We start from the raw sequence: 24,753 nt of genomic DNA, 5'->3' as shown, positions 1-24,753 counted from the left end.
GACATTATATGTGTGTAGTTGACATGAATTGTATATGTAGTTGACATTACATGTGTGTAGTTGACATGAATTGTATATGTAGTTGACAAAAAAAAATAATAAATAAATAAAAAAATAAAAAATCAAAAAATATTTTCCATGTGGCAAATTCTGGACCACTCATTTAATAAAAATGAGTGGCTTATAATGCATCTCAATTCTCAATTAGGCTAAAAAATCTCAATTGATCACAACCCTATATATATATATATATATATATATATATATAGGATTGTGATCAAGATAGAACCATTCTTAAACGTAGAACCATTCTTAAACGTAGAACAAATGCCAAACGGAGGTCGTTAGATCTTTTAATCCAATGGTGTTGATTTGCACAACAACTTCCCATTACAACCAAAACTATTATTAATGGGTGAATGCAGATAAGTGAAAAAATAAAGCATGCATGGACTCTTCTTCGTTTCATTCATTCTTCCATCAACATGTGAGTTTTTTCACATGTTGAGTCCGGAATGTCGTGAAAACATAGTCTAATATGTATGATTTTTAATCTTGACCGTCATTTTTTCCTCATCCAATGAATAAAATATGTAGAGTTCTAGGTTCTACACTTAAGAATGGTTCTATCTTTAACGCAACATATATATATATATATATCCTCTCAAACATCACCACTAATTACGATAATTAACTTCCACGAACCTCACTCCTCCATACCATATGTTAACTCCATCTTGTGGTTTAAATGGTTAGCCATGCCTTAATTCAACTTGTATTAGGAAAACATATTTCATCTCCTACTTTGTAATCTAATCTACTTACACTTGTATGTGTATGGAGATGGTATAATTATAAGACCGGCTTCCACCAACATGGAGTACATTTTATCTACTTGGAAACAAGTCGGTTTTTGCATTATTATTTATATAATGTCCAAGCATGGCCAGTTGGATACACACAGTCCCCACATGCTTCTCTCTCTTCATGTATATATTTCTCAACAAGAGTTTTTGGAAAATCACATTCACCAACACAATCCACTACTGCTCTTAAGATTCACCAATTTCCCAATATTTGCAAGAAATGGCTTGCTGGTCTGCTGAAAATGCCACCAAGGCCTATCTCAAAACCATGAGAATGGTGAGTTCATTAATACTATGTTCAAATCTCAATTCAAGAAACTAATGAATGATTATTAGCTTTTGCTTATTACTTGTTTTATGTGTTTGCAGGGAAAGAATGCTAAAGAGCCAAATGGAGCAGAGTTCATCTCAGCCATGGCAGCAGGGAACAATGCTCAACTCATGGTGGTTGCCTGCAGTGGAGCAGCCGACTCCACCGCCCTCGCCCTCCTAGCAGCAGCACAGCAAACCGGAGGGCGCCTCGTCTGCATTCTCCAAGGCCAGGACGAGCTCCTCTCCTCTGCAGCCGCCCTCGGCCCCAATGCAGGCAACATTGACTTCATCATAGGAGATGCCAAGGTGCTCATCCCGGGCTGCTACAAGGACTCGGACTTCATTGCCATTGACTGCAACCTTGAGAACCACGAGGAGATCATAGGGGCAGCCGTGCAAGAGGATGCCAGGGCTCATGGAAACACAATTGTGCTCGGCTACAACGCCTTCTGCAGGGAGACGTGGAGGAACAGCCCTCTGCGCACGCAGCTGCTGCCCATCGGAGAAGGACTGCTGCTTACAAGAGTAGTGCCGCCTGCTGCCAAGAGGAGTAAGAGCAACTGGATTGTGAAGGTGGATAAGTGCACCGGTGAAGAACATGTCTTCCGAGTCAGATCCTCTGTGGGGAGATTCATCAGAGCCTGAAATCTTGATCAATCTTTCTTTGGTTTAGATTTTTAGCTTCATTGAAAGAGATTCTTGATTAGGATTAATATTTGTCAACTGTATATAGTGTATCACAATCAGTGGAGGTAGAGAAGTAGTATCAATTTTGTTTTCTTTTTTACCAAACACCTCAAAAAATGTAGTCATGATTGCATCTTAAACAGATTATTCAACAAAGCAAAGGCACAAAAAGGTGATCATATGCTGAATCTAGTTCAATCCAAAATCCTATATTTAGCAATGTTCTCAATTACAGTACAAATCTTGATAAATTCAAGTAGGAGTTAGAGAATCTCTCATTATGCATTAACTAAGGGCTATGTTCTACATAAGATACTAGACAACAACAAATTCAACATGTAAAAGGATTCAAGTGGTTAGTACAAGTCTACTACACAAAGTTAACCTAACACAGTTTCAATTGCTAAGAAATGCCACGGCTTCTGATATCGTGACCTTAGTTTAGTAGTGGCAGAGTTCGCGTACAACTGCTTCCATTGATGGCCTCTCTTCTGGAGATTCATGGGTGCACACAGCAGCAATATTTGCAAGCATTGTAGCTTCGGATTCTTTGAACACCCCATGGAGATTAGTATCTTTGAAGTCAAGGCTGCACGACTCAGCAGAAGCTCTCATAGAAGCCACATATTTCCTCTTCCCAGACAGGATCTGGAAGAGAAGCACCCGAAACGCATACACAACACTTTTCTCAGTGAAACGGACAGTGTTTGTGTACTCAGGAGCAAGATACCCCATAGCAGCGCTAGCTTTGAGTGCTGAGAAGAATGTGTCATCAGTGAGAAGTTTGTGCAGGCATGAGTCAGATAGCAAGGGCTTCGACCACTGGTTTATGAGCACATTCTTACCCAAAATGTTTTGATGAACCATACACGGCTTGTTCACCTTGCAACGTGCAAATACTCTACGCCTGTTCAAGTAAAAGAAAAACCTCAGATTCTTAATTTGCATAGCTATAGAATGCACAACTACTGTTGCTAACAATGTACCTTTAGCAATCCCATTGATTATAGAAACTCTAGTAGACCATTCAAGAACATGGTCGTCGCCCTCCTTGAGATAAAGATACCGGAACAAACTCCCATTAGGTATATAATCATAAACGAGGAAGCATTCACCGCGGCCTCTAGAACAGCAGAACCCTCTAAGCATGACCAGATTTTCATGCCTCAACGAGGTGATAATGTTCAACCCCTTTAAGAATTCTGCTTCCTCCGACTTGCAGCTACTATTCATAATGGATCCATCTCTCAAAGGTCCTCTATATGCTCTGCATAAATTCTTATCAGCAAAGTACTGAGTAGCTGTCTCGACCTCCTGCAGGTTTAGCTTAAAGCTCTGCATAACTTCTTGCAATCCACCAAAACGACGATCCTCAGCCAATGGATCCCATCCATTTGAGTACTCAAGGCTGACAAGTGGAGATCCATTCTTTCTGTAACCCTCCTTGACACGGTCAGTACTGAGTCGGCTCTTGGACATTTCAAATGCACTGCCAAGCTTCTGCTTATGCCTACGGCAGAGTGCAAATGACAGAATGCCAACAGCTGATACAATAACAGAAACAACCACTACGCCAACAGCCAATGAGACACCTGAGGTCAGTTCAAATTGAGATCAGCAGTCTCTGGTATATTCTTGGTTGAGAGACCATCCCCTCCTCCTGCATAAGGCTCTGGCCTCTCTGAGCTGGGACGATCCTAATCACTACATCCCCTCAGAGAAGAGAAACCAGAACCACACAGCCCGCGATTGTTATCATACTGAAACCCATCCACCAGCCTCTTCAGAGCTTCAACCATCAAACACCATACAAAATCAACATCCATTCATTTAAAGCACATAAAATCATGTGAAAAGAAAAAATATATACAATGCCATTACCAAGAGGCACAGTTGTTTCGAACATCCAAGACTTCGAGCAACGGTGCATCAGCCAATTTGGTAGGGATTGATCCGAAGAGGCGGTTGAAACTGAGGTCTAGCCTCATTAAGACTCCCAAATTGCCCAACATGGCAGGGATTGCACCACTCAAAAGGTTGGATTGCAGAGCTAGAACGTTCAGGTTCTTCAGAGAACCCAGCTGTGTGGGTCCCACTCAGCTGCCAAAACTACACGGATACCAAAATTTGACTTCAAAAAGTGATTAAAACTTCAACAAACGAGCAAGATTCTTAGAGTATCTCCAATAGGTTAGGACGTCAAATAGACCTCAAATAGCCTTCACACTGCCACATCATCAGCACTACAATTCTCCTGCCACATCAGCTTGCCACATCAACTGGACATCAAATAGCCCTCACATAGCCTTCACACTACCTATCCACATCATTAATAACAATTATATAATTTAATTTACACTCGTATCAACATACGGAATTTAATTTACGAGACAAATACGGAAAATTTGAATAATAATATTAAAATTTAAAAAGTACATTAATTTTTAAAAAAGTACAATAATTAAAAAAATTACATTTAAAAAATTACATAAATTTGCATAAAAACTAACGCCTTGCAATCCTCCGCGCCCACAACTCTTCAACTAAATCCTTTTGCAGTCGAATATGAGCCTCCGTCTGACGCATGTCGGCATGTGCTTGGAGGAGGGCTTCTTCATCGTGAGGTACCCCACCTCGTACGTTGGCGGTGGTGACGCCGTGGCTTGGACCTGCTTCATTATCGTCGGTGGCCCAATCAGTCAGTTGTACACCTTCATCTTCGACGATCATGTTGTGCATGATAATACAGACGTACATTATATCAGCAATGCAGTCGACATGCCACAAACGCGTTGGTCCCTTAACTGCAGTCCATCGAGCTTGAAGCACACCAAATGCGCGCTCCACGTCCTTTCGCGCCGACTCCTGCCGCATCGCAAAGTAGGCCTTCTTCGGATCTGATGCGCACCGGATCGTCTTCACAAAGACGGGCCACCTAGGGTATATCCCATCCGCCAAGTAGTAGCCCATATCATGCTGGTTGCCGTTGGCGATAAAACTGATGGCTGGACCGACGCCCTGGCACTGCTCGTTGAAAAGGGGAGACGAGTTGAGGACGTTTAGGTCGTTGTTCGAACCGGCTATCCCAAAATACGCATGCCAAATCCACAACCAGTAATCAGCCATGGCCTCGAGGATCATCGTGGGCGAGGTGCCGCCGGCTGCATATAACTCTGCATCCATCGATCAACCTCACGGCTCGTATAGACATCTAGCTCTTCGTTCATCATACGCTCATACTCATCCGCATCCCCACCACTACCACCGGCATTACTCATTTCTTAAATTGATCTTGTACAGAAAGTAAGGTAGAGAGAGTACTCGTTAAAACAAGTGGTGCGAATAAAAATGACGTTCAAAGCGCGTATATATAGTGTTTTCGAAAAACAAAAAAAAAATTAATTGTGACGCCGGTTTGGCGCCGATCCGGGACGCACAATGGCGCCGTGAGAATCGGCGTCGGAACCGGCGTCAGCGCGCGAATCGGCATGGCGACGCCGATTTCCCCGACGCCGGTTCCAACAGTTCGGCGTCAGACCGGCGTCGGCCAAAAATCGGCGTCGCGGTGGTGACGCCGATTATTGGAGATGCTCTTAAAATGAGAAATTTAAAAACGTATCATGATGAAGTTTTTTGATATGGAACAAATGAAAAAAAATACTGAAGTTCTGATATAGTAATGGCCCTTTTTTAATGTCGTGGGATATACCAGGATTTGTTCTAGTACTAGTATTTTTTGTTTGCCATTTGAGCTTATTATTTCTCTTTGTACTTTTATATCATTCATTCTTTTATCTCAACATACCAAACAAATTAATAGAAAAAAAAGTATAGAAATTACCCATTTCATTCTACCATACCAAGAAGAGGAGCCTAAGAGCATCCACATCCGTGCTCTTGTCAACGAGCACGGATGTGAGTCCGGACCCACTTTTACTCCCTGCTCTTAAGCAAAAGCACAACACCCACGCCCGTGCTCTTTCACAAGGACATGCTCAAGGGTCCCACCATTCTATTATTCAATTTAAATCAAAACATTTCCGCAATATTAACATGCATTAAAAATAACCGGAATAATATTACAAATTACAAAAAAAATTAAAAATTACATAATTAAAATCCTAAAAATTAAAATTTTCATAATTAAAGTCTTAAAAATTACATAATTAAATTCATAAAATTAAAAAAACCTACTACTCGTGACCGAATTTCGCCCAAATGAATGATGAATGTGTGTATTTATAGATGATTTTGGGATTAAATTTTTTTTAAAAATTCAAAAAAATGGTAATAAAATCTGTATATTTTTTGGAATCCAAAAATATATTTTTTTAATTTTTGGTATTATTTTCGATTTTAAAAAAATGTCAACGACCAATAGAAACGCGCCACGTCGCCCTGCTCATTGGCACGGACGTGCTCTTAGATAAGAGCAGCGCCGTGCCAGCGGCAAGAGCGCAGCGGCAAATAGGGTGTCCTTGCCAACGGCACGGACGGACGGACAACGGTGTGCTCTCCGCCGTGGATGCTCTAAGCTACCTATGATAACTCCGACTAGCAGGCCATTGACGCAAACCAACTAAGGAAGCAATTATCCAAACAAAACACATAAACAATAATACTAACAAAATCAAAGTTGGTTAAATTGCAATTAACATTGGGCATCGCATTTCCTATGGACAGCTGATAATCTGCACTCTGTTCTTTTTTTTTAATTAAACGCCCCTCAAACTCTGCCTTAATTGACATTCCAACCCCTCCATTTCAAAAGTCATAATTTAGTCGTTGGAGGTCGCAGACATTCTTTTCTGTAATCGAACCCCCAGCACCGAAAGAGAGAAGAAAAACACCCCAAAGTTTCACGAAAAAATCCAGTAAAAAACTGCAGATTATGGGGAAAGATCTGAGCGACGATCAAGTTTCATCAATGAAGGAGGCTTTCACCCTGTTCGACACCGACGGCGACGGCAAGATCGCGCCGTCGGAACTCGGAATCCTCATGCGCTCGCTCGGCGGAAACCCTACGCAGGCGCAGCTAAATTCGATCATCGCCGAGGAGAAGCTCGCCGCGCCGTTCGACTTCTCTCGGTTCCTTGACCTCATGTCCAAGCATTTGAAGCCGGAGCCCTTCGATCGCCAGCTACGCGACGCCTTTAAGGTGCTCGACAAGGACGGAACCGGATGCGTCGTTGTTTCAGATCTCAGACACATTCTCACCAGCATCGGAGAGAAATTGGAGCCTGCGGAGTTCGATGAGTGGATCCGCGAGGTGGATATCGGATCCGATGGCAAGATCCGTTACGAGGACTTCATCGCGCGCATGGTAGCTAAGTGAGGAGGCGTTTTTCCAGGCCGTTGAGGTTTTATTTTCACCATTTATGTTGCTATTTGCAATGTGTTTTTGATATTGTTTCGTTCTTATTTATGTTATGTGGAAATCGAATTCAGCGCTTGGTGATACTGGAAATTGTATCGGGTTTTTTAGGGTTAGATGTTTATTGATATTGAAGAGTGCAGACCATCATGAGTCGTAATTAGTCAAAATCGAAATAGTGGGGACTGTGTCATCGATACTAAACAACTACTATAAGCTTAGTCCAAAGATAAAAGCTTTTATCGGTATCAATTGCATATATGAGAAGAACTTATAGGGATTTAATGAAAGAAGTGAATGATAGTAAGTGATTAGGCTATCTCATACACCCCAGTTTTTCATTTAATCGTTGATTTAGGTGCTAAAGTTTAATTTACTTCTACGATAGATATACAGACAGTTGGTTGGATCTGAGTATGAGAAATGCAAAGGGAAAACAGAATTTATTGATCTAATTTTCTTTGAATTTCTGTCTCCACAGTGGCAGTTGAAGAAACTTTATATTGATTTATTTTGTTTGTCAGTCATGAAGTAAGAGTAAATGATCTTGCAGAAAGATGGTTTTGTGGTTTTACTCAATAAAAAGGCGAAAGACTCTGTGTGTCATTTCCAAATCGAATACTAGCTCCAGGCTGACCATAAGAATGTGAAAGTAGTCAAAACAAAGACACACCCAAGACAACTGGCACTTTTGTGCTGTCCAGCCATACTAAGAGCTCTCTCACTGACTTGTTCAAGAAACAAAGTAATATTCACCTATTTGCATCCCTTGTCATGTGCATAATTTGTACTTATTGCTTAATCAACCATTCATGTCCATATCCTTCATATTTCTATAAGGTGGATATTGAGTTCTCATATTCTATAAGCATTTGTTAAATTAGTGATGTTATTTAAATTGTGTCCATGTTGTGTGTATCACATTATCAGCATGTACCAGTCTTAGAGAACCATGTATTGATGTTTCTGAAGTGCATGTTCTTGTCAAGAAAGATGTCAAAAAAAAGATACTAATTGTTGTGGAGGTGCTTATGCGTTGCTCGACCTAAAGGACTAAATAAACAAAAATCATGGGAATCTTGTTACATTCATGGGTTTGATAATGATAACTCCCAAGCTATGCTATGGGAGCATTGCAAACATCTTTCATCTTCAAAACAACTTCCCTAGAAATATCTAACAGTGATCTGTCATTAGTAATAGTAATCACTAAAATCCCTCTTGGAAACTAATATTATCCCTTATTGTCCCTCTTTTACCCTTATTTTTACTCCCATTTATGATAATATTTGTGTGTGGCATTAATATGATTATATTTTCCTCTATTTTTCCTATGTTTTCCACCCTAGAGAACACGAGGTAAAAAAAGGTGGGGGCCACTAAATTGGGACAAAATTCACCAATATTTTCTAATCCCTTATTTTCGTATGATAAATTTGCAACTAGGGAGAACACCCCCTAATATTAAGAAATGTGATGTGTTGTCAAAAAATGTAAACACCCATCAAGAAAACTAACGCAACCAAGAGAAAGTTTGCACTTATAAGTCAGTGGAGTACGATATTTTTCCTCTTAGTTTCCACTGATTATCTGTCCTTGGAGATTCTCTTCTCAGTGTTCACTAGATGAGTTACCCCAAAGATAAGTACTAGTACTAGTTTGGCGATATACTCGTTGCACTAAAATAGGAAATACAACTTAAGGTGTTACGGTGTTAATAGTATTTTCTAGATATTTTGGCGATATACTCTTATATCTTGATAATATCCTGTCATACTATGTATTAACTATTAACCAATATGAGCTCAGTCATTCTTCATCTGGAAAATAAAATATTAAATGGAAGCCAGTTTGATTGCTTGATCAAAGTGGGGTCTGTATTTGCTGTGATGTTATCTGGTTCCGCTAATGTAAACTTAAAAGCAATATATGTATTTGATATGCGCCATATTTGAGTGAAAGTTGGGGTGATGCCATACTTGTTATTGTATTTATGTATGTTTTGGTTGCAGGTGAATGACATTCTGGTTGTGCTATGCGTTTGACTTGAAGCAGGAGGCTGTGTGTTTTATTCAGCGTAGACTGGTGTTTTGATGTGCTGTTGTACATCTTTGTAACTTAATTACTATGGTGTTTGTGGAAGTTGGCATGATTTAACTTCAACATGTGTTAAAACCGATGACATTCAGAAATACTCTGTAGCTCTTCTTGGCTGCGGGCAGTATCTAGTGTTTGCTGAATCTGTGAATAGCGGATTAGCATCTGAATCTTGGCATCAGTGCTTGTTTTAATTTTTTTTCATTGTTCGTTTCTCGTTTTTATACATGCTGAGTAAAGGTTAATAAATCAGTGGTGACACCATATTACTAGTACTATAATTTATCAAGATCTAGAACAGATTGGCACTATAGGTTAAACTAGGCCTGCTTAACCGGTTCTCCGGTTCTTGGGTACCCGGAACTGGAACTGACTAGGTAATTGAGGAACCGGGACCAGAAAACCGGTTCCGATACTGGTTCTTATGTTTTAAAAAATTCCAGTTCCAGTTCTTACCTGAAAGTTCGGAACCGAATAATGCATCAATTTTAGATTTTATAAAATTTAAATTTAAATTAATATACTAGACTAAGGATATTTCATTTGTTCTATTAGAGCATCCGCAGCCACAAGCGGATCCAGGTGGGGTCGGGCGGGGTCGGCCGACCCCACCACCTGCCCCGGAGTGCACCGGAAAACTACTTTCTTCGGCCTCCGACCCTACGGCGTTCACGTCTCCGCTCCCACCTCTCGTCCTCACGTCGTGTAAGATGATGAGGAGACTGATCAGAGAGAAAGGAAGGAAGTGAGGCAGCCGGATGGGTAGACTGTTGTCGAGAACTAAGGAGTTGTTGGAGGGGAAGAGTCCTTCCGCGGTGTTTGTTTTCGAAGAGAAAGAGGAATGTATTGGATAGGGATGTCAATGTAACCCGAACCCGCGGGCCGGCCCGAATAACCCGATAAAAATACTGGGTTAGGGTTGTAATTTCGCAGCCCGAATTTAAAATCGGGCCATTCGGGCTGACCCATTCGGGTTGTCGGGTTAGGCGGGCTGACCCATTCGGGTTACGGGTCGGCCCGTCGGGTTGAAGGCTTCTGCACGGTGAGCAGTTTTTGTAACGGTCATAACTTTCTCTACAAAGCTCCGATTGAGGCGTACAATATATCCACGCGAAGCTCTTTCGAAGAAGAAGAGAATGATATGCATTAGAGGTTTATCAGACTTCAAAATTGCAAGAAAAATTGACTCAAACAAGGCTGCTGCACATCCACATATTTTGTGTACATTTTCTAATCCATTTTATATCATTTCTCAACAAATATGTAAACATACCAAAATATAGAAATATAATCAAAATCATCCAAGACAACCCTCTAAAACCATGCAAAATCCAAATACGTCAACCGACTATACAAGATCACGAAAAAAATCACTATGTGGTTCATGAATTCATAAATACTAGTATATAAAAGCTTTCTTTTAGTATATTTCCAATATAATAGTGCAAAGTGTTTTAACGTCGCTTCGTTATTGAATTATGCGTACTTTGATGATTTTTAAAATAAAGATAAATTATTATTTGGCTTATTTACAGCTGGAATAAATTAAATTTAACCAATCATAATTCAAGAAAACTTAGAGTTACTCCAATTAGCTAGCATTTTATAATTCACTCTTTAACAATTCAAAATATTTTTGTTACATCTACGATGCACCTCTCACGTTATGAAAATTTTATTCAATTTTCTACGAATTGATTTATGTTTGAATTTTGAAACAAAGTGTTGATTTATGTTTTAAATACATAAACATAAACATACTATTGATAGATATTTTGTAAATAATTATTTAATGAATAAGTTATTTAAATTTAAATATCTTAATCTTTTTTAAAATATTAAATAAAATTAAAAATACGCATTCCATTGTTGAATGATTAATTAAAAATATGTATATAGTTAAAGAAAATTTAAATACGTATTATTTTTTTGAAAATATTAAAAGAATTAAAAATACGCATTGGCCCGAATAACCCGGTGGGTTAGCCCGAAACCCGAAGGGTTAGGGTTAGGGCCGAACTTTATAACCCGAAAAAATCATAACCCGAATAGCCCGTACCCGAATGGCCCGACAACCCGAACGGGTTGGCCCGAACCCGAACGGGTTGGCCCGATTGACATCCCTAGTATTGGAGATGTCATTATTGTTTTCTCATCCCTATATTCACTCGTGAATTAGAATAAACCGGCATCAATAAACTTAACTAAATTTAAAGGATTAAATATCTTAAATATGTTATCTAATTGTAAAATGGGCTTTGAAATATTTTTCTTTATTTGAATTAATTCTTAGAAGTCCATTAAAAATATATTCTCATCTTAAAATATCAATTAATGTTATAGTAATATTTTTTTACAGTATATCGAAATCAACATATCTAAATTAACCACCTACTTATATAAAGTAAATATTTCTTAATTTCTTATACTCTTAGTTTTATAATTTAAATTTTCAACCTTATTATTCATATTCAATTTTTTAAATCTTTAAAAATTTGGTATGTTACAGAAAAATTATGCTATGTGTATGTCATTTTTTTTGTCAAATACGTAGTATAACATAATTGTTCTCTCTTACTTTATTATTTATTTGCATTTTCGTTTTATCTAAGATCATATTTTATTCTTTCTTCAGTTAGCTCCATAAACGTCTTTTTCTTAAATTCTGTATCCAAAAGAAGCGTCTCGCTTATAACGGGACGAAGAAAGTGGAGTATGTTGTTTTAAGATTATCGATACTCGCATGAATTATTTATATTAAAAAATATATTTATAAAAATAATTAATTTAAATAATTATTTTAATAAATATTTACTATCTTGTTCGACCCCACGATATTTTGTTCCTGGATCCGCCATTGTCCGCAGCGGTGCTAGCTGGACGAACAGCGTCCGTGCCGTTGGTGCGGCACCGCTGCTGCACTCTTGCCGCTGGCACGGCGCTGCTCGATACATCGAGCACGTCCGTACCGCTGAGCAGGCTGACGTAGCGCGTTCTGATCGACCAACGGCAAAGCCGATGGCATTTTTTATTTTTCTTTATTTTTTTAAAAAAATTGAATTTAATTTAAAAAATCAGTTTTAAATTTAAAAAAATATTTTCCCACTTCCCAATAAATTATATCCGTTTTCCTCCCCACTTTTAATTTATTTTTCAATTTTTCTCCCAAAATTCACATTTTCATCTATAAATACCCTCACTTCCACACCAAAAATTTCACATCACACTACACAATTCTCATCTAAATTCTCTCATCTTCTTTTATCAATTCTCAATCTTTCACTCTTACAAAAAAAATGTCCGGCTCCGGCGATCACCCCTCCGACTCCTGCGGTTGGAACGGTTGGAACAACGAATGGTTCGGTTCACAACCATTCTCTAGTCCGGAAATGCAATTTTCGGCCCCTCCTCAAACCCAAGGTTCTCAAGTTCCGGGTGGCTACCGGCCTTACCCAATGAACGACCAAGATGCCTCCGATGGGCGATACGGGTGGGCACCCGAACCCTGATCGGGAGGGAGCGGCAGCTCTCAAACTCCTCCTACTCCTACTCCTCGTGGTGTCCGCACCCCGTACACTCCGGCGGAGATGGATCAATTATTCAAAGCCTATTTGATTATCTCCGAAGATCCGGAGATAGGCACGAACCAAAGCGGGGATAGGTTTTGGTGGCGCGTCTCTCGCCGGTATAATGAAAACCGCCCGACTGGAACCATCGAGCGCAATGAGAGTATGGTGCGCAATGCCATACTCAGAGCCAACGAAGAAATCCAAAAGTTCCAGGTGTATTACCTCCAGGAAGAGCGGTCGGTGGGGAGCGGCAAGAGAGAGCTCGACATCATCAGTTCATCAGTACCGCATTGGCGACCTACCAATCCCTAAATTACAAACCGTTCAAGTACCTCAGCGCTTGGCAGGAGGTGCGTGTGCATCCGAAGTATAGGGGAGACATATCATCCTCCTCCAGCTCCTCCAGCAAACGGTCGAGGTCGGTATCCCTATCTAACGCCGGCGAGGATGAGGTGGCCGCCAGCTTGCCGGAGCTAACTTGGATAGCCCCGACGCCGGCCCGAGCAGTTCCTGACTCCGGCCGCCAGGAAAGAAGAAGGCGACGGCCAACCGCCGTCGCGCAGCGACTCCATCCGCCCCCACTCCCTTTGTGCCACCTCAACCCCCCACCAACTCGTTGGGGACCATTTTGGCCCAACTCAATTTGGTCGATAGGTCAAATATGACCCCCGAGCAACTTGATTCACATTTGGCAATGATACGGGGTCTCCGAAGAACATTGGGGATTGGGCCAGAGGAATAGTCTTCCACGGGGATATTTTTTAGCCTTTAATTATGTATTTTTTATTTCTTAGGATTTTAATTATGTCTTTTTATATTTTAGGATTTTAATTATGTAATTTTTACTTTTTTGGATTTTATATATGTAATTGTTAATTTTTATGATTTTAGTTATGTAATTTTTAATTTTTTTGTAATTTGTAGTAGTATTCCAGGTATTTTTAATGCATTTTAATATTATGGAAATGTTTTTATTTAAATTGAATAATAGAATGGTGGGACCCTTGAACATGTCCTTGCGGAAGAGCATGGATGTGGGTGTTATGCTCTTGCCTAAGAGTAGGGAGTAAAAAAGTAATACAAGTTAGTCCGGATCCATATCTGTGCTCTTTGGCAAGAGCCCAGATGGGGATGCTTCCTATTAGCAAAAGTGATTACTACCTTTGCAAAAAAGACTATTTTTTTCCCTTTTGTGATCCATCTTCAATCATTCGTACCTTATTATTTGTTGTGTTGATTTTAGGTGTTAGAATTTTTAGGTATTTATTGAATTATTATTTTTAGGTATTAGAATATTGGATGATGAAAATTGGTATCTTGTTGATTTGAATTTTTTTTGTGTGTTTTTATTTGAATTTTAGATATTAATTGCTATATTTCTAGATGTTCAATTATTAAAAAAAATAAAATTAAAACTACAAATCAATTCTGGTTTCGAACCGGAACCGACCGGATCCAGTTCGAATTCTGGTAATTCATGAAAATTTATAGCCGGATAGAATCGGAACCGACCGGTTAAGCATGCCTAGGTTAAACCTTATTAAATTCTCATATTTGCATCTAGTTATAAATGCTTAAACAATCAAATTAATTAATTTATTTTTCTTTTTCGACTAATCCAAATGACATAATTTTGTTTTTGAAAAATTAAAATTAAAAATAAATATTCCATACTCCAATCGTCCCATAAAATAAGGCTTTGAGGCAACATGGGTATTACAACGAAATTGGTAAAGTATCTAGAGCATCCACAGCGGTGCTCTTCCGCAAGAGCAGGAGCTGTGCCGATGGCGCAGCGAGAGACGTGCTCGCCGCTGCGTTCTTGCCGAAGAGCATCGTCCTTGCCGATGAGCAGGAGACGTGGCATTTTCTGGTTGGCCAACGACAATGCTATTGAATTTTTTTTTAATTCGAATTTTTTTTTGAAAATTCAGATTTAAATAAAAAAATCCAACCTCCCAATAAAATATAGCAGCTTTTTTTCCACTTTTAATTTATTTTTCATTATTTTTACCCTAAAATTCACATTTTCATCCATAAATACCCCTCATTTCAATCCAAAAAATCACACTAAACCAAACAACTCTCTCAATCTCATTTCGTCTCAATTCTCTCACCCTTTCTTTCTTGCAAACATGTCAAGTGAATATCCCTCCAGCTCCCGCGGATGGAACCACGATTGGTTCGGCGGTTCGTCATCCGCCTCGCCGTATACGAATTTTTCACACACTCCTCTTACCCAAGACTCGCAAATTTCGGATGGCTATCGACCTTACCCGGTGGACATGCAAGATGCCCGCGATGGGCAATACAGGTGGACACATTTCATGAACGAAGGGAATATTTTTCAAAGAATATATACATTTCATTAGTGTCACCTGATATTTTGAAATTCCATGATTTGCACCGCTCACAAATAATAAATTCTTTACCAAACAACCAACACATGACATACAACTAGGGATGTCATCCAAGCCCATTAGCGCAGTTGGTCATGGGGGCGGATATGGCGCCATCCTGGAGGTCTTGAGTTCGACTCCTGGATGACGCGACTTTGGGATTAATTATTCAAATCAAACTCTCAAATGTAGTAATACCACCATTTAATTAACTGCCTCAAATATGTGGAAACAGCCTTTTTGTTACTAGTGTTTAGGCCATCCACAACGCTGTTCCTATACCGTTCCTATACCGTTCCTTAAACCACTATTTGAGGGCCCCACTGTACTTTTTTACTCCATTCCTTAACTAAGGAACGGAACCTGCAACCCTCCGTTCCTTAACCGTTCCTTAACCGTTCCTTAAATTACTATTCATTCTATTTCAATTTTTATTTTTATTTCCAACTAAATTAAATTAAATAAACACACTTTATTAAAAAACAAACATACTTTATTAAAAAACAAACATACTTTATTAAAAAACACACAATATTAAAAAAAATTACAACTTAAACTTAAAAAAATTAAAAAAAACACACAATTCAAATCCTAAAAAAATAAAAAACACACAATAAAAAACACACAATTAAACGTGGGAAAATAAAAAAACTACTCCGCCGGCGAATCATCCTCCGGAGGCGGTCGAGGTTTAGGGGGAGGGGGAAGACCAAGTAGTCCTGCCATATGCACAATTCCGTTCCACCAGGCCGTGTATTGGGCGTACGAGAAGCGGGAAGTGTCCGCCATTGTGGCGGTTATGTACGCCACCATAAGTGTGTTCGAGCCTCCTTGTGAGCCCGATCCCGAGGCCGACTGGCTTGATTCTCCTCGGCCCTTCCTCGCTCTAGCCGCTTTCGCCGCCTTCGTCCCTTGCGGACGACGGCGCCCACGGCTAGATCCCTCGTACTCGGCGGCCGTAACCCCAACCTCCTGCGTGCCACGATCACTGGGCGCATCGGTGTCACCAGACGAGTACTGGCCGCTCGTCGTGTGCTTCGTCCGCTTTGAGGTTGATCCCGAGCTGGAGCGGACACCACCGGCCCACCTTTCCTCGTCCTTGACGAGCTGCCAAATATCAACATATTTGAACTGTACACCGGTGTCCTGGTGGAAGGCGCGCAAAGCCGCCCTCAGTATGTCGGCGCCCGAAGCTCCGCTTTGGTAGTGCGCCGCTTCGGTGGAGTAGATCCCGCAGAATTTTTTGACCTGTAAATCGACTCGGCCAAAGTGAGCACGAAGCATTGTATATTTGCGCTTCCGGGCCCCTTTCGGCTTAGTCTCGTGGTAGACATCACGGACCTTTTCCCAGAAGCACTTGGCGGCTTGTTGGTTGCCGACGATGGGATCATATGAGACGGTGAGCCAGGCGGTGTACACCGCCTTTGTTTCTTCGTTGGTGTAGGGATGCCGGCCCAGATCCTCCGGCTCCTCCTCCTCATCCTCCTCGGGTGCCTCAGACGCAGCCCTGTAGCTTCCACCGCCTCGGCCTCCTCCCTGAGTGGGTTCAACGGGGATATCCTCCCGAATCTGGGACAAACCCTGGGAAAGCTGCGAGCCTCGAGCGTAGGCATCCACATCGAAAGTGGGTGGTTGGTACCCACCCGGCGTCGCCGACCCCTGCGTGCCCGGCGTCGATGACCCAGAACCACCAAGTGTGTTGTACATGGTCTCCCAATCGCCGAACGCGTTGAGATCCCACCCTCCGGCGCCGCCACCACCGTAATTGCCGTCGCCGGACATTTTTTGAAGAGATAGAATATGAAAATTGGAGAGAAATTGATGTTGATGTAGGAAGAATAGATGTGTAGTTGTGTATAAAATGAATGAATTAGGTGTATTTATAGAATAAGAAAATAAAAATAAAAATTAAAAAAATTAAGAAAAAGTTAAAAAAACGGTAATGTTACCGTTTAAAAAAAAATTTTTTAAAAAATTCGATGTTTATAAAAAAAAAATAATTATTGCGTCATTGCTGACGTGTCCCACTCGCGGGCCGGCGAGTGGGAAGCACGCACGCACGCACGGGGATCGGCCACGTCGCCCAGGCGCGTGGCGGCTTGTTCCGTGCCGCGTTACGTGCCGTCGGCACCCGGCACGGAATGGGAACGGGACGGGAGCGGAATGCAGCGCCGCAACGCGTTCCGCGGCGAAACCGTTCCTGCGGAACGCCGGCGGCACGCGTTGCGGGTGCTCTTAGCACATAGTTTCCAGCTCTTAATTAAGTTGACTTCGTTGTTGTCTAGGTTTCAGTTGTCCCTCTCACCTACAACATTACAGCTAATATGCATAATTTTCAACGTGAATTTGGATTAAGATATTGATTAATTATATATATATATATAGGGTCTTGTTAGGTTGATATTTTTTAGCTTAATTGAGAATTGAGATGCATTTTCAGCCACTCATTTTAAAATGTCAACTACAAGTAGATTATGTCAACTAAGGGGTATTATCGTCATTTCATTTCAATAGCCAGAATATCAAATGTCAACAACTCGTATTAAAATGTCAACAACTAAAAAAAATTTAATTTTTTTAATTTTTTTAATTTTTTTTAATTTTTTTAATTTTTTTTAAATTTTTTTAAAATTTTCGCGCGATGTCAACTACTGAGACATTATGTCAACTACGATGTGTAGTCTGCACATCAAATGTCAATAGCTCTGCACATCAAATGTCAACAGCTTATAATTGACATTATATATGTGTAGTTGACATGAATTGTATATGTAGTTGACATTATATGTGTGTAGTTGACATGAATTGTATATGTAGTTGACATTACATGTGTGTAGTTGACATGAATTGTATATGTAGTTGACAAAAAAAAATAATAAATAAATAAAAAAATAAAAAATCAAAAAATATTTTCCATGTGGCAAATTCTAGACCACTCATTTAATAAAAATGAGTGGCTTATAATGCATCTCAATTCTCAATTAGGCTAAAAAATCTCAATTGATCACAACTCTATATATATATATATATATATATATATATATATATAGGATTGTGATCAAGATAGAACCATTCTTAAACGTAGAACCATTCTTAAACGTAGAACAAATGCCAAACGGAGGTCGTTAGATCTTTTAATCCAATGGTGTTGATTTGCACAACAACTTCCCATTACAACCAAAACTATTATTAATGGGTGAATGCAGATAAGTGAAAAAATAAAGCATGCATGGACTCTTCTTCGTTTCATTCATTCTTCCATCAACATGTGAGTTTTTTCACATGTTGAGTCCGGAATGTCGTGAAAACATAGTCTAATATGTATGATTTTTAATCTTGACCGTCATTTTTTCCTCATCCAATGAATAAAATATGTAGAGTTCTAGGTTCTACACTTAAGAATGGTTCTATCTTTAACGCAACATATATATATATATATCCTCTCAAACATCACCACTAATTACGATAATTAACTTCCACGAACCTCACTCCTCCATACCATATGTTAACTCCATCTTGTGGTTTAAATGGTTAGCCATGCCTTAATTCAACTTGTATTAGGAAAACATATTTCATCTCCTACTTTGTAATCTAATCTACTTACACTTGTATGTGTATGGAGATGGTATAATTATAAGACCGGCTTCCACCAACATGGAGTACATTTTATCTACTTGGAAACAAGTCGGTTTTTGCATTATTATTTATATAATGTCCAAGCATGGCCAGTTGGATACACACAGTCCCCACATGCTTCTCTCTCTTCATGTATATATTTCTCAACAAGAGTTTTTGGAAAATCACATTCACCAACACAATCCACTACTGCTCTTAAGATTCACCAATTTCCCAATATTTGCAAGAAATGGCTTGCTGGTCTGCTGAAAATGCCACCAAGGCCTATCTCAAAACCATGAGAATGGTGAGTTCATTAATACTATGTTCAAATCTCAATTCAAGAAACTAATGAATGATTATTAGCTTTTGCTTATTACTTGTTTTATGTGTTTGCAGGGAAAGAATGCTAAAGAGCCAAATGGAGCAGAGTTCATCTCAGCCATGGCAGCAGGGAACAATGCTCAACTCATGGTGGTTGCCTGCAGTGGAGCAGCCGACTCCACCGCCCTCGCCCTCCTAGCAGCAGCACAGCAAACCGGAGGGCGCCTCGTCTGCATTCTCCAAGGCCAGGACGAGCTCCTCTCCTCTGCAGCCGCCCTCGGCCCCAATGCAGGCAACATTGACTTCATCATAGGAGATGCCAAGGTGCTCATCCCGGGCTGCTACAAGGACTCGGACTTCATTGCCATTGACTGCAACCTTGAGAACCACGAGGAGATCATAGGGGCAGCCGTGCAAGAGGATGCCAGGGCTCATGGAAACACAATTGTGCTCGGCTACAACGCCTTCTGCAGGGAGACGTGGAGGAACAGCCCTCTGCGCACGCAGCTGCTGCCCATCGGAGAAGGACTGCTGCTTACAAGAGTAGTGCCGCCTGCTGCCAAGAGGAGTAAGAGCAACTGGATTGTGAAGGTGGATAAGTGCACCGGTGAAGAACATGTCTTCCGAGTCAGATCCTCTGTGGGGAGATTCATCAGAGCCTGAAATCTTGATCAATCTTTCTTTGGTTTAGATTTTTAGCTTCATTGAAAGAGATTCTTGATTAGGATTAATATTTGTCAACTGTATATAGTGTATCACAATCAGTGGAGGTAGAGAAGTAGTATCAATTTTGTTTTCTTTTTTACCAAACACCTCAAAAATGTAGTCATGATTGCATCTTAAACAGATTATTCAACAAAGCAAAGGCACAAAAAGGTGATCATATGCTGAATCTAGTTCAATCCAAAATCCTATATTTAGCAATGTTCTCAATTACAGTACAAATCTTGATAAATTCAAGTAGGAGTTAGAGAATCTCTCATTATGCATTAACTAAGGGCTATGTTCTACATAAGATACTAGACAACAACAAATTCAACATGTAAAAGGATTCAAGTGGTTAGTACAAGTCTACTACACAAAGTTAACCTAACACAGTTTCAATTGCTAAGAAATGCCACGGCTTCTGATATCGTGACCTTAGTTTAGTAGTGGCAGAGTTCGCGTACAACTGCTTCCATTGATGGCCTCTCTTCTGGAGATTCATGGGTGCACACAGCAGCAATATTTGCAAGCATTGTAGCTTCGGATTCTTTGAACACCCCATGGAGATTAGTATCTTTGAAGTCAAGGCTGCACGACTCAGCAGAAGCTCTCATAGAAGCCACATATTTCCTCTTCCCAGACAGGATCTGGAAGAGAAGCACCCGAAACGCATACACAACACTTTTCTCAGTGAAACGGACAGTGTTTGTGTACTCAGGAGCAAGATACCCCATAGCAGCGCTAGCTTTGAGTGCTGAGAAGAATGTGTCATCAGTGAGAAGTTTGTGCAGGCATGAGTCAGATAGCAAGGGCTTCGACCACTGGTTTATGAGCACATTCTTACCCAAAATGTTTTGATGAACCATACACGGCTTGTTCACCTTGCAACGTGCAAATACTCTACGCCTGTTCAAGTAAAAGAAAAACCTCAGATTCTTAATTTGCATAGCTATAGAATGCACAACTACTGTTGCTAACAATGTACCTTTAGCAATCCCATTGATTATAGAAACTCTAGTAGACCATTCAAGAACATGGTCGTCGCCCTCCTTGAGATAAAGATACCGGAACAAACTCCCATTAGGTATATAATCATAAACGAGGAAGCATTCACCGCGGCCTCTAGAACAGCAGAACCCTCTAAGCATGACCAGATTTTCATGCCTCAACGAGGTGATAATGTTCAACCCCTTTAAGAATTCTGCTTCCTCCGACTTGCAGCTACTATTCATAATGGATCCATCTCTCAAAGGTCCTCTATATGCTCTGCATAAATTCTTATCAGCAAAGTACTGAGTAGCTGTCTCGACCTCCTGCAGGTTTAGCTTAAAGCTCTGCATAACTTCTTGCAATCCACCAAAACGACGATCCTCAGCCAATGGATCCCATCCATTTGAGTACTCAAGGCTGACAAGTGGAGATCCATTCTTTCTGTAACCCTCCTTGACACGGTCAGTACTGAGTCGGCTCTTGGACATTTCAAATGCACTGCCAAGCTTCTGCTTATGCCTACGGCAGAGTGCAAATGACAGAATGCCAACAGCTGATACAATAACAGAAACAACCACTACGCCAACAGCCAATGAGACACCTGAGGTCAGTTCAAATTGAGATCAGCAGTCTCTGGTATATTCTTGGTTGAGAGACCATCCCCTCCTCCTGCATAAGGCTCTGGCCTCTCTGAGCTGGGACGATCCTAATCACTACATCCCCTCAGAGAAGAGAAACCAGAACCACACAGCCCGCGATTGTTATCATACTGAAACCCATCCACCAGCCTCTTCAGAGCTTCAACCATCAAACACCATACAAAATCAACATCCATTCATTTAAAGCACATAAAATCATGTGAAAAGAAAAAATATATACAATGCCATTACCAAGAGGCACAGTTGTTTCGAACATCCAAGACTTCGAGCAACGGTGCATCAGCCAATTTGGTAGGGATTGATCCGAAGAGGCGGTTGAAACTGAGGTCTAGCCTCATTAAGACTCCCAAATTGCCCAACATGGCAGGGATTGCACCACTCAAAAGGTTGGATTGCAGAGCTAGAACGTTCAGGTTCTTCAGAGAACCCAGCTGTGTGGGTCCCACTCAGCTGCCAAAACTACACGGATACCAAAATTTGACTTCAAAAAGTGATTAAAACTTCAACAAACGAGCAAGATTCTTAGAGTATCTCCAATAGGTTAGGACGTCAAATAGACCTCAAATAGCCTTCACACTGCCACATCATCAGCACTACAATTCTCCTGCCACATCAGCTTGCCACATCAACTGGACATCAAATAGCCCTCACATAGCCTTCACACTACCTATCCACATCATTAATAACAATTATATAATTTAATTTACACTCGTATCAACATACGGAATTTAATTTACGAGACAAATACGGAAAATTTGAATAATAATATTAAAATTTAAAAGTACATTAATTTTTAAAAAAGTACAATAATTAAAAAAATTACATTTAAAAAATTACATAAATTTGCATAAAAACTAACGCCTTGCAATCCTCCGCGCCCACAACTCTTCAACTAAATCCTTTTGCAGTCGAATATGAGCCTCCGTCTGACGCATGTCGGCATGTGCTTGGAGGAGGGCTTCTTCATCGTGAGGTACCCCACCTCGTACGTTGGCGGTGGTGACGCCGTGGCTTGGACCTGCTTCATTATCGTCGGTGGCCCAATCAGTCAGTTGTACACCTTCATCTTCGACGATCATGTTGTGCATGATAATACAGACGTACATTATATCAGCAATGCAGTCGACATGCCACAAACGCGTTGGTCCCTTAACTGCAGTCCATCGAGCTTGAAGCACACCAAATGCGCGCTCCACGTCCTTTCGCGCCGACTCCTGCCGCATCGCAAAGTAGGCCTTCTTCGGATCTGATGCGCACCGGATCGTCTTCACAAAGACGGGCCACCTAGGGTATATCCCATCCGCCAAGTAGTAGCCCATATCATGCTGGTTGCCGTTGGCGATAAAACTGATGGCTGGACCGACGCCCTGGCACTGCTCGTTGAAAAGGGGAGACGAGTTGAGGACGTTTAGGTCGTTGTTCGAACCGGCTATCCCAAAATACGCATGCCAAATCCACAACCAGTAATCAGCCATGGCCTCGAGGATCATCGTGGGCGAGGTGCCGCCGGCTGCATATAACTCTGCATCCATCGATCAACCTCACGGCTCGTATAGACATCTAGCTCTTCGTTCATCATACGCTCATACTCATCCGCATCCCCACCACTACCACCGGCATTACTCATTTCTTAAATTGATCTTGTACAGAAAGTAAGGTAGAGAGAGTACTCGTTAAAACAAGTGGTGCGAATAAAAATGACGTTCAAAGCGCGTATATATAGTGTTTTCGAAAAACAAAAAAAAAATTAATTGTGACGCCGGTTTGGCGCCGATCCGGGACGCACAATGGCGCCGTGAGAATCGGCGTCGGAACCGGCGTCAGCGCGCGAATCGGCATGGCGACGCCGATTTCCCCGACGCCGGTTCCAACAGTTCGGCGTCAGACCGGCGTCGGCCAAAAATCGGCGTCGCGGTGGTGACGCCGATTATTGGAGATGCTCTTAAAATGAGAAATTTAAAAACGTATCATGATGAAGTTTTTTGATATGGAACAAATGAAAAAAAATACTGAAGTTCTGATATAGTAATGGCCCTTTTTTAATGTCGTGGGATATACCAGGATTTGTTCTAGTACTAGTATTTTTTGTTTGCCATTTGAGCTTATTATTTCTCTTTGTACTTTTATATCATTCATTCTTTTATCTCAACATACCAAACAAATTAATAGAAAAAAAAGTATAGAAATTACCCATTTCATTCTACCATACCAAGAAGAGGAGCCTAAGAGCATCCACATCCGTGCTCTTGTCAACGAGCACGGATGTGAGTCCGGACCCACTTTTACTCCCTGCTCTTAAGCAAAAGCACAACACCCACGCCCGTGCTCTTTCACAAGGACATGCTCAAGGGTCCCACCATTCTATTATTCAATTTAAATCAAAACATTTCCGCAATATTAACATGCATTAAAAATAACCGGAATAATATTACAAATTACAAAAAAAATTAAAAATTACATAATTAAAATCCTAAAAATTAAAATTTTCATAATTAAAGTCTTAAAAATTACATAATTAAATTCATAAAATTAAAAAAACCTACTACTCGTGACCGAATTTCGCCCAAATGAATGATGAATGTGTGTATTTATAGATGATTTTGGGATTAAATTTTTTTTAAAAATTCAAAAAAATGGTAATAAAATCTGTATATTTTTTGGAATCCAAAAATATATTTTTTTAATTTTGGTATTATTTTCGATTTTAAAAAAATGTCAACGACCAATAGAAACGCGCCACGTCGCCCTGCTCATTGGCACGGACGTGCTCTTAGATAAGAGCAGCGCCGTGCCAGCGGCAAGAGCGCAGCGGCAAATAGGGTGTCCTTGCCAACGGCACGGACGGACGGACAACGGTGTGCTCTCCGCCGTGGATGCTCTAAGCTACCTATGATAACTCCGACTAGCAGGCCATTGACGCAAACCAACTAAGGAAGCAATTATCCAAACAAAACACATAAACAATAATACTAACAAAATCAAAGTTGGTTAAATTGCAATTAACATTGGGCATCGCATTTCCTATGGACAGCTGATAATCTGCACTCTGTTCTTTTTTTTTAATTAAACGCCCCTCAAACTCTGCCTTAATTGACATTCCAACCCCTCCATTTCAAAAGTCATAATTTAGTCGTTGGAGGTCGCAGACATTCTTTT

At 40.6% G+C, this 24,753-nt stretch overlaps 3 protein-coding genes and 2 pseudogenes across 3 annotated transcripts; 3 read left to right on the top strand and 2 right to left on the bottom strand.

Moving 5' to 3' along the window:
* The first annotated feature begins 1,086 nt into the window (after positions 1 to 1,086).
* Positions 1,087 to 1,823, top strand: LOC121745723. The gene is made up of 2 exons (XM_042139693.1): positions 1,087 to 1,143; positions 1,236 to 1,823. Exons 1-2 carry the CDS (start codon positions 1,087 to 1,089, stop codon positions 1,821 to 1,823), a joined length of 645 nt encoding a protein of 214 aa, XP_041995627.1.
* Positions 1,824 to 2,097: 274 nt separating this feature from the next.
* On the bottom strand, positions 2,098 to 5,710 carry LOC121745722 (annotated as a pseudogene).
* Positions 5,711 to 6,644: 934 nt separating this feature from the next.
* LOC121743391 (probable calcium-binding protein CML13) lies at positions 6,645 to 9,517 on the top strand. The gene is made up of 2 exons (XM_042136684.1): positions 6,645 to 7,225; positions 9,252 to 9,517. The coding sequence occupies exon 1, from the start codon at positions 6,757 to 6,759 to the stop codon at positions 7,198 to 7,200; it is 444 nt and encodes a 147-aa protein (XP_041992618.1). The 5' UTR covers positions 6,645 to 6,756; the 3' UTR covers positions 7,201 to 7,225; positions 9,252 to 9,517.
* Positions 9,518 to 19,169: 9,652 nt separating this feature from the next.
* On the top strand, positions 19,170 to 19,906 carry LOC121745721. The gene is made up of 2 exons (XM_042139692.1): positions 19,170 to 19,226; positions 19,319 to 19,906. The coding sequence occupies exons 1-2, from the start codon at positions 19,170 to 19,172 to the stop codon at positions 19,904 to 19,906; spliced, it is 645 nt and encodes a 214-aa protein (XP_041995626.1).
* Positions 19,907 to 20,179: 273 nt separating this feature from the next.
* Positions 20,180 to 23,791, bottom strand: LOC121745720 (annotated as a pseudogene).
* Positions 23,792 to 24,753: the final 962 nt, after the last annotated feature.

This window comes from Salvia splendens, chromosome 8 (assembly GCF_004379255.2).
Source record: "Salvia splendens isolate huo1 chromosome 8, SspV2, whole genome shotgun sequence".
Lineage (NCBI taxonomy): Eukaryota > Viridiplantae > Streptophyta > Magnoliopsida > Lamiales > Lamiaceae > Salvia > Salvia splendens.
The sequence above is the reverse complement of the archived record's forward strand: the minus strand, read 5'-3'. Positions and strand labels throughout refer to the sequence as shown.

What these genes read in the sequence shown, in the direction of transcription:
- LOC121745723 (XM_042139693.1), top strand. Translation starts at nt 1,087, where the DNA reads ATGGCTTGCTGGTCTGCTGAAAATGCCACCAAGGCCTATCTCAAAACC. An exon ending in ATCTCAAAACCATGAGAATG is followed by an intron (nt 1,144 to 1,235) that starts GTGAGTTCATTA and finishes ATGTGTTTGCAG; the next exon opens with GGAAAGAATGCTAAAGAGCC.
- LOC121743391 (XM_042136684.1), top strand. Translation starts at nt 6,757, where the DNA reads ATGGGGAAAGATCTGAGCGACGATCAAGTTTCATCAATGAAGGAGGCT.
- LOC121745721 (XM_042139692.1), top strand. Translation starts at nt 19,170, where the DNA reads ATGGCTTGCTGGTCTGCTGAAAATGCCACCAAGGCCTATCTCAAAACC. An exon ending in ATCTCAAAACCATGAGAATG is followed by an intron (nt 19,227 to 19,318) that starts GTGAGTTCATTA and finishes ATGTGTTTGCAG; the next exon opens with GGAAAGAATGCTAAAGAGCC.